Source organism: Corvus kubaryi, unplaced genomic scaffold (assembly GCF_017639235.1).
Source record: "Corvus kubaryi isolate FWS band 111438036 unplaced genomic scaffold, C.kubaryi_AGA036_p1.0 37382, whole genome shotgun sequence".
Classification (NCBI taxonomy): Eukaryota; Metazoa; Chordata; class Aves; order Passeriformes; family Corvidae; genus Corvus; species Corvus kubaryi.
Window position 1 is genome coordinate 4,027,322 of NW_024581124.1, and position 9,984 is coordinate 4,037,305.

The following is a 9,984-nucleotide window of genomic DNA, read 5'->3' on the forward strand; positions in this document are numbered from 1 at the left end:
CTCTGCCAGCAGAGCCCAAGGATGGCCACTGGAACTGAGGAACCATCCATAGGGCAGCCGGAGCACAACCACAACGGATGCGGGAATATGCCCAAACCAGGATTTACAGAGGAGAGGAAAACAAACAGCACTCCTTCTGATACTTCCAAGAGAGATGGAGAGGGACTTTTTCCAAGAGCATGTAGCAACAGGACAAGGGGGAATGATTTCAAACTGGCAAAGAGGAGGTTTAAATTAGATATTAGGAAATATTTCTTCCCTGTGAGGGTGGTGAGGCCCTGGCACAGGGTGCCCAGAGAAGCTGTGGCTGCCCCATCCCTGGAAATGTCCAAGGCCAGGTTGGACGGGGCTTGGAGCAACCTGGGCTGGTGGAAGGTGTCCCTGCCCATGGCAGGGGGTGGAACTGGATGGCCTTTAAGGTCCTTTCCAACCAAACTATTCCATGATTCTATAAAAGTTCTGCTAGTCATTTCACACGGATTTTGTCCCTGAAGTTCTGCTGAAAGCAACTCACACCTCAGAAAAGGAAAGGGCACAGAACGAGGCAACGGGGTGTACCCATATATACAATACTCCTACTATTGGAACTAGGTCAAGAAGCTCCTTACTACTGGCCTTCTTACTACTGGATCCTAAAGGAGCTTTGAATTATTTATCATCAGGGCAGATGATTTTTTCTTGCAAATCAATAAGAGTTCAGACTTGTGGGATGTTATCTGGTGTAGAGGTGCACATATGCACACCACAGCTTGGAAAAAATGGCCAACATTAAAGAACCACACCTGCATTAAGAACGAGCAGTTCCAGTCATTAATATATTCTCCAATAGGCTGAAACAAAAACAGGAGAACAGAAAAACAAAGTAAGAATGAAACAGCAGCTTCACAGAGACTGGGAAGAGCTTAGTTCAGGATTTAACTCTACCAACACTTCTTGTATCGTCACGAGCAGGTCATAAACTTTATCTGCTCAGATCCCCAGTCTGTAAAATAAAGCTGGATTTATTTTTTCCCTCCTCTTTGTCGTCAGAGCAGGTACCATCCCTCTGCCCTCTGTATCCAACAGCACCCTAAGCTCCTGATGGCTCCTGCCACGTCCAAATTAATAATTATTTCAAGAAAATGCCAGATATTCATCAACTCCGTGGCCAGTGCTTTGACTGCCAAGGTTTGGCAGTGCCTGTCCACTCTCTGCACTCCCAACATCCCATCTCCACACCACAGCCACCTTCATTTATTCCTGTGTCAGGGGTAATAAACACTGAACGCTCACAAACCACTGAACCCGTTTCATTCTGCTTGCTCTCGGACTGCACCCAGCTCGAAGTTCAGCAGAAGTCAGTGCTTCTCCAAATGACTCGGCTCTCAAGGCTGTAAAAGCCATTTCACACATTGTCACTGTGGTTCCAGCAGTTCGTGGGGCAAATTCCCAGCACAGAAAGCCAGAAAAGATCATTACACCATCTAAACTGATATTTTAATCTATGACTTGTAAACTCACAGAATCGCACTCAGTCTTGGAGGTCTTTCCCAGTGCAAATCCTTCTGTGAGTCAGTTATTAATTAGTGCACATGCTCGGTGCTGACAAAGCAATGAGCGACCCCAAACTTTGATTTCTTTCCATGAACACATCACACCACACGCACACCCCACCTCCACGGGACTCTGCCACTTTCTGGCCCAAGTTTCACCCATTTCTGCCCCATTTTGTGCCCTCACACCCCCTGAAGTTCGCGGCAAGCCACCGCCAAGCTCACTGCGGCGAACTAATGCTCTTAGAACTGTCGTGGGTGATTAGCAACATATTTCACCTCAAAGCCCTGTGGGATGGAAGGGATTAGAGCTCAGCAGCACCTGCCCACACCCCCCTCCTGTCCCTGCATCAGCAGCTTCACTTATGCAAATGATTTTAATGGAGAAAGTTTACAAGGAGGGAGCCAGAAGCAGGAGCTGTGTAGCTCCAACTTCACAAAACACCAGCCCCAAAATCCTTGAGGATCACTGGCATTATCAGCACTGAAATCTGAAACTAATATAAAAGCTTCTAAGTACATGAATTTTTCAGGAATAATTACACCAAATTGCAGTGTCAAGGACTTGCCCTTCCACCAGATTGCTGCTGCTGAGAACTTGCAAGAAAGGGAAATCAGAGCAAAATCACATCTCCTCGCTCTGACTGCAATTAAGGCATGCGCCAATCATAAATTACTTTTTTTTTTAAACAAACACAAAATTACTGAAGACGTGCCAATTTTTTCTAATCTTTCTCAATCTCAAATGTTTAGAACTTTCTTTGCAAGTAGCAAGTACAAACCTTGACTGAGAGACCAAGAACTACTGCCAACACTGACAAACGCCTCTGATTTATTTATTCATTTATAAGCTCAGGATGCAATTTTACAGAGATTTGAAATGTTTCTTTCCACTCTCCAAATCCATCATAAAGTTGCTAAAATTGGACCAAAGATCCTGCCCTAAAGGCCTCTGAACTGAAAGCATGACAGGGTCAACAAGTACAATTCAAAGCACTGGCAGAATGGCCCAGAGCCACCACAGCCAAAAGTGGGTTGTTTTTTTCTCTTTGTACAAGCGCATTTAAAAGGTTTAGCAATGCAAGATTGATCAAAAGCGAAAACTGGGATGAAATATTTGGCCTAAGAATCAGATCTTTCAAAGCTCTTTTAAACAACAAGTTAAAACTACAGGAATGTTCCTGTATTTTTGAACAATTAGAAAAATCTCGGGTGAAAAAAACAAAAACCACCAAAACCCTTAATAAAAAATTTAGAGGACTAATGCACAACACAGAATTGCTTCAAACAATGCAAATGAACAGAAGAGGATGGAGAAGAAATGGAGAAGCCAGATTGGAGACTGGAAAACAACAGCAAATGATGAGAAGGCTCAAAAAGGAATGTCACTCCCACAGCTATGTCCCATTCCCATGGCTGTCCCAGCCATCCCTACTTGAGACATCAAGAGTAAAACATCCACACACGATTTGTCCTCTTTTAATTGAGTTACGGGATTGTTTAGGTGGGAAAAGCCCTCAGAGACCACCAAGTCCAACTGCTCCCGCAGCAGTGCCAAGGCCACCACTGACCCATGCCCCCAAGTGCCACGCCACATCCACAAGGCTTTTAAATCCCTGCAGGGATGGGGACTCCACCACTGCCCTGGGCAGCCTGTGCCAGGGCTGGACAGCCCTTACCACGAAGGAATTTTCTGTAGTATCACCTAATTTTCTGTAAAATCCACCTAAACCTCCCCTGATGCAACTTGAGGCCACTTCCTCTGGGCGCTAACAGGATCTAACTCCATTCGCCATCACCTTCTGGACCCACCCCACTCTCTGCACCCACCACCCCTCTTCTCCACTTAAAGCTCAGTTTCACAGAGCTCGTTTTCCCTGCTGAAATTGAGGCAGAAACACAACAAATAACAGCAGTCAAGCCACATCCCCAGAGCTGTCACGCAGAGCCTCATTCTGCACTCGGCCCCTCGGGACAGGGGTGTCTTGCTCCAAGGTCTGAAGCACTGAGTGTTTCACTGGGTTCCCTGGAGCTTTTTAATTTCCCAGGAGGATACAGGAGCTGCCGGGAGCTCTTTCCTCGTGCGCACCTTGAGCAGAGGTAGAACTCCCCCGAGCACCCAGCAATTCCCAGCTCCTGTGCCGAGATCCCAGTGGAGCTACAGGAGCTGGGAGTGCAGCTGGTGCCCGTCTGCTGTCACACATTTCAGACTCGATCCCTAATGATGGCTTTGATCTTCACAGCTCCACCAGATCCCGAGAAATCCACCCTTTCCCCGGCTCCCTCCTCAATAGGACATGACACATGCTGACAGGATGAATTCCTGGCACACTGGAAGGGGGCTGAGGGGCTCTACATTCCTTCAAACGCTTTCAAAAGTTGTTATTTGTTTCTGCAAGGCATATTTATATAGGTGTTCAGTCAGTGTTGGAATGATTTTTTTGGATAAGTATGGGGTGAAGCTCCTGTGGAGAACAGCTGTCTTTTCTAAACTAGAGACTGCTGCTTTTGCACCAATTTAGTTCAATTAAATTACGTTATTCGGTTTATGCACCTGGACCTGACGGCTCCTGATAGGCTTTTTACTAATTTTATTAATTACCAAAGAAAATAGGGCTATTATTGATAAGAAGATTAAACCAGGCCATTCCACATGATTTCACCAGAACAGAAACCAAGGGCTGCACACCCTTGAGTCCTGATGTTACAGTTCCAGTGTGGGATGAAACCATTTCACACAGGAAGGTCTGGGCACTGAAAAGCCATCAGCTATAAAAGGAGCAAAAGCTATAAAGTTCATTCATTTTACTGAAAAAACATCTGGCAGGTCCCACAGCACCTGCAGCCCACCTGCATCAGCTCACACAGGTGCTTCACACCTATAACACATCATCACATTTCGGAAGCTTTCCCCAAAAACACATCTAGAATCATCCCTCTGTTTTTAGCACAGGAACAGAAGGCTGCACACTTATCTCCCCCCACATCACCCTTATTTACCTTTTTTCTTAATTAAGGTAATGACACCCGAGGGAAGGTCTACGCTGCAAAACATACACTGCAATCCTACAGCATCCCCAGGGAGAAGTAATTGGAGCATCTCTCCGAAGGCCAGATCTCTCCTTCCTGTGCCCAGAGCTGCTCCAAGCACCAGATGCTCAAGAGCTGAGACAGTCGAGGACCTCCACTGAAGCTCAGAAAATTCTGCTTCAACTCCTGCACCTGCCCAAGGTGCTACATGTGAACAAAGGTACATCAGGTATTTTCTAACTGGCTCCTGATCTGTACAACGCGGGTAACAACAAGCTGTCCTTCATCCTGACTCTCATTCCTTGTCTCTTACAGCTCTGCAACAGGACTTTCATCCTTCCATGCTCTCCTGTCTGTTATCAGGGTATGGGACACTGCAGGTACAGTAACAACTGAATTCCCGAGAGAGAGCACCCAAACAGAGCCAAGAGCAGCACCCACAGCAAGCAGGAGCCCTCCCATACAGCCTCCTACACTGACAGGCCATATCCATCCCTAGGCATGCATTCTTCCCAAGAAAGTGCTGTAGTACAAAGCTATCTTGAGATGAAAAGCAAGTACACGTTGTCAGCAGCCCCGGCATTCTGTATGCACACAATTATTTTGAGGGAGCCATTTCTTACTGCCTTCACAACCACACACTTCTGCTGACAGCAAAGCAGGGAAGCTGAATTTCCAACCAAAATTTCACTACTCTGTCTCACCCTGAGCTAGTCCACCAAAAAGCACAAGTGTTCAGCCTTTCTAGTACTGTTAGTTCAGAAAAAAAAGCAAGTCTTTCCTCTTCCTCAAGCAGTTCCCAATGAACCCTCACATGTGCTTTTTTCACACCAGCAGTGCTAGATAGCAAGATAAGCTGTAGTTTACTCATTTAAGCTTCAGATTTTGGATGTCAGGAAGAATTTCTTCATGGAAAGGGCTGTCAGGCCCAGGAATGTGCCCAAAACTGAACAGTTTTCTTGCAGCACAAAGAAGCACCTAGAGAGTCACAGAGGGCTGACATGGGCGGAACAGCAACAAAGATGAAAATTACACAAGCAATTGTCAGGAAAATTTTCCCAGAGACAGCACCGTAAATGAATAAACACAACACGGAGGCGTTAAACAATGCCAGAGAAAACACCACCAAAGTCACCCAGACTGACAGCAGAGACAGGGGAGTGTGAGCCTGCAACTTAAAGAGATTTACAGAAGTTTCACGAGGTGCAAGAACTCCCTGAAGGCCACCTCAAAGAAAGAACTGAAATCCACAGAAAGAGCAAGATAAGGCCAAGAGAACAGAATTACAAAATCAGAAGCAAGAGAGAACAGAGCAATGATGCTTAACCCTGAGCAGGAGATGTCACTTGGATTTCAACAATATTCAGCACCAACAGAGGAGGAAAAGAAATCACGAACAGCTCAGAATAGAATCGGGAAGGCAAATCAACCTCTGTGTTTTCAACAACCCTCAATCAGGGTTTAAGGGCACATTAACCACCCTACAAGAAGCAGCTGGGTACCAGGGGCCAGTCTTCACCTGTACAAGTGAAGATGGGGTGGTAACTGAGGAAAAATGTCATGATAAAAGCATGATTTTTAAGAAAAAAGTGACTGCAACTTTGCAGTTGCAGATGCTCTCTTTTCCCCCAGCAGAGCAAGACTCAGAGAAACACAGCAGACAAAAGAAAAAGACTTGAGAGCAAAAGCAGAATTAACTTGCAACAGAGGTAATTACTGGAAGCAGGTTAGAAAAGGAGAGATGAGAAACATCTACAACCTCAGGGGGAGAAGCCTGGACAGATGAATGCTGTGTTTTGTTACCATGCCCGTGGTATTTGTATACCAAAAGCACCCAAAGCTTACGTGATGTTTATAGTAAGAAAGGCTTAATGTCAACTTTCCAGGGGCACGCACAAGAGGCTTCTGCGAGCCCTGAACGCTCTCCTATTTGTTACCTGATTTCTTGGACCATTTTTCTCAGCTTCACATTACGCAAATCCTTTCCTCAAACCAGAACAAAAACAGTTGTTCTATAGCACCCTTCCACTCCCTTTGACCAAAATAAGGGAAATGTAAAATTTACATGGAAAAGTAAAAAACCTCAGCAGCCTGCTGAATAGCCAAAAAAAATCAGAGTGCAGTTAATTCACTCCTTTCCCACCAAAAGTTAAGATATTTGAAAGCAATGCTGCAGAATAAGATTTAGGTTTTGTATTTGCTCATATTTCCACAGGGCTGACTTCCTTCCCATTCCAGGCCTGATTTCAGCAGGATATTCTGCCTCTGACAGCCTTTCTGCCCACCCATGCGAATCTCCCTGAAAAACAGGCTTTTAGGAAACAATGTACGACAGAAAGATACCACAGCTCTCACAGCTCTTGGCAAGGCTCTTAGGAACGAAAGGAGGAAATGCAGAAGGGAAGGAAAAGCAGATGACAGAGGATGGAAGAAGGGTTGTTTTGTTTTGGTGCTTAAAAAAAAAAAAAACAAAAACACACTAATCCTCTTCCTTAGGCACTGCCGGCTCATTAGTGTTTTCCTCCCCAAACTGTGATATTCAACGATTTCAGGACAAAACCAGTCTGAGGATAATTCACGTAAACTCAGCAATAATCAGCCCTACGGCCAATAAACTCTTCACCCTCATAGTTTATTTGCTGCTAAGCCTTGGCCTGCAGCCTTGGAATTCATTCTGCCGGCACTACAGCTATTTCCTTGTAAACAGGAAGCCCCCTCAAATTTGCATTACAGTAAACTCATTTGCTTCATTTAGCCTCAGCCTTATCTGGGAAAGATAAAAGGGTGCCGACAGGTGCACTGGGCTCCAGCAAAGGGACAAGGAACAAAACCTTTGTAAAACCTTTGTAGTATTTCTGGAGGAGATAACGCCAGTGCACAGGACCCGTCCCTGGGCTGTGGTTGCCCGCCAGAGATAAACCAACACGTTCCTGTGAGCAGAGTGCTGCAGTAAGGCAGGGATATTTATTCTCAAGCATGGATGTGATATTCCAGTGACCTTCCCACTGTCTGTCCCAGTGACAGCCAGGACTGACGGCGGAGATGGCTGCACACCCAGCGTTACAGAGCCGAGCTTGTGCTCCTCCAAGGAGCTGCTCACACCCGCACAGAAATAATGAATATCTGGAAAAATTGTTTGATTTCAAACAAGAGAGGACTCTGTGTGTCGTATTTTTTTACTGTTACTATATCAACCTGCCTTTAACCAGCCGATTTATGTCATTTTAAATGAATCACTTTGCCAGCGATACAGAATATTTCAGTATACCCAGCACACCACGTCTGCTTTAATGAGAGGGATCAAAAAAACCATCCAGAAGCCAGCACAAAGATATCTGACACCAGAATAACGGTCACAATTTCCTACTGTATGAGGAAATCCCTGGTTTCAGTTAGAAGCTGAGAGGTTCAGTCATTTCGAGCACCCTAGAGCCGTTTGTGGTCCCGGGCTGAGGTAAGTCCCCGTTCTGTTATGTCCGTGCTTCCTTCCGCTCCTGTGCTAAGGGCCTGGCGTGTCCTTGTCCCACAGCACCACGTACAGCCCCAAACCTCTCCTCACTGAAGGCTTCTCACCTCCTGCAGAGCACAACAGCTCAGGGAGGGTGGCAAACCAACCTTCTCCTTTAAGATCTCATGCCAACAGGTTCTTCCACAGGCAGCCCAAGGAGCGAGGCACTTTGGCCACCGATCCCTTCACCTTCCCTCCTGCTCTGTAAAACTCCCCGACACCTGGCCGCCTTTCCCACCTTAAGGAGCCAAGCACAGGTGAATCATCTCTCCCAGCTCAGGGAAACCACCAAACATTGACACCACGTAAATCCTGGAGCAGGAGAGCAAAGCACAGCAGGTTCCTGAGGCCTCGTGCTGTGCTTGCTACGAGGCTTCTGCCGCACTGGCCACGAGGGATGTCGGTGCAGGCAGCAGCTTCGAGCCTCTCCACAAGCACCAACTGTGCTGATATTTCTCATGGCGTTGGGAGGACTCCTCGTGCCCTGCAACCCTCCACGTCCCACCTTTCACCTGCCCACAGGGGTCACGTCCCTGCTGGGAACAGGGAGCAGCACCGCTGCACATCACCGAGGACAGCACTGACATCACAGCACTGAGACACATGAAGCCACCAGCACCCCCAGCAAAGCTGTACCTCAGGCTAGCAGGGCAGGGGAAATTTCATGGATATCGTACTGTTTTTGAAAGTGTAAACACATACCAGGAGAAAAGCAGGCACCTTTGTCTGTCCAATAACACCATCCTCAACCAGACCTCAAACACAACAGCCAAACTTCATCACCTGAGGTCTCACTGCCCCTGCAAGGGGGATAAACATGGGCAGGGCACCCTTCACCTTCCCCTGCTCTGCAGCCTCCCTGTGCTACCCAGCATTCCAGCAGAAAGGCAGGAAAACGAGTGAAGAAGTGGGAAGAGGGCTCCAGCGATCCCTGGCTCACAGCAGACAGCTAGGCTAGGCCACCAGCAGGCTTCCAAACTGCCTACACATTCTGCAGTAAAATTTGGTTTAGATTTTTCCTGTTGCAGTATTTTGTTTGCTGGCTGAATCTTCATTTTTAATATATACATACACACACACACACAGAGCCATGAAAGAAAGTAAAAGCTTCGTTTTAATTTCAGCAATAAACAAGCAATGCTCAGGTGATGTTATAACACACACATAACCACAGGAAAAAGCTGGTTTTGCAGAAGAAAATCTGCTTTTAGCACCAAGCCCCAAGCAAACAACCTCGGCTATGCTAAGGCACCCGTCTGCTCCCGCGGTGGGACCGGGGAAGGTCGGGGCGACGGAGCCCAGACCTGCACCAGCACCTCCGCTCCGTGAGCTGCCTGCTAAGGGCGAGCTCCGACCCCGTCCTCCTCCCGCATCCCCTGTCAAACCCCATGAAGCATCACCAAAAAACCGCTCTGCAGAGCAACACGGCCAGAGCGCGGCTCGGCTCGGTGCTACCGACTGCTCTGGACGGAATTCCTCACCCGCCGGCCGGAGCACCACCGGGCTGGGGATCCATAACCCCCCGAGCTGCGGGGGTTCGTCCCTGGGGGGATCGGCGTCCCCCCTTCACCCGCCGAGGGACTCCGCGCAAGTTGTGCCAAATGAACGCACGCATTCAACACATCCAGCACATCCAGCACACCCAGCCCGGCTCCGCGCTCGCCACGGCCGGACCCGGTGCCGGCGGAGGCCGCGGGAGCCGGGGCACGGCCGGACCGTTATGTCCGGCCCGGGGAGGGCGCCGGGGGCCGGGCCGGGGCCGCGGCGGGGCGGGCGGTACCTGGGCTCGGGCAGGGTGATCTTCTTGCTGGCCCTGGCCGCCGGGGTGCTCTTGCTCTTCTCCATCGCCATCAGGTAGCTGACATCGGCCAGCACCGCCTCCAGGTCCGCCATGTTCCCGCTCCGCCGCCGGGC

The 9,984-nt window shown here is 48.2% G+C and overlaps 1 protein-coding gene across 2 annotated transcripts in view; it reads right to left on the reverse strand.

Moving 5' to 3' along the window:
• GRK3 (G protein-coupled receptor kinase 3) overlaps window positions 1–9,978 on the reverse strand; it is a 60,271-nt gene extending 50,293 nt beyond the window's left edge. For both annotated transcript variants that reach the window (XM_042034777.1, XM_042034776.1), the window contains exon 1: window positions 9,851–9,978. In XM_042034777.1, the coding sequence (XP_041890711.1) occupies window positions 9,851–9,963 (113 nt within the window). In that variant the 5' untranslated portion in view covers window positions 9,964–9,978. The remainder of the gene's footprint in view (window positions 1–9,850) is intronic.
• Window positions 9,979–9,984: the final 6 nt, after the last annotated feature.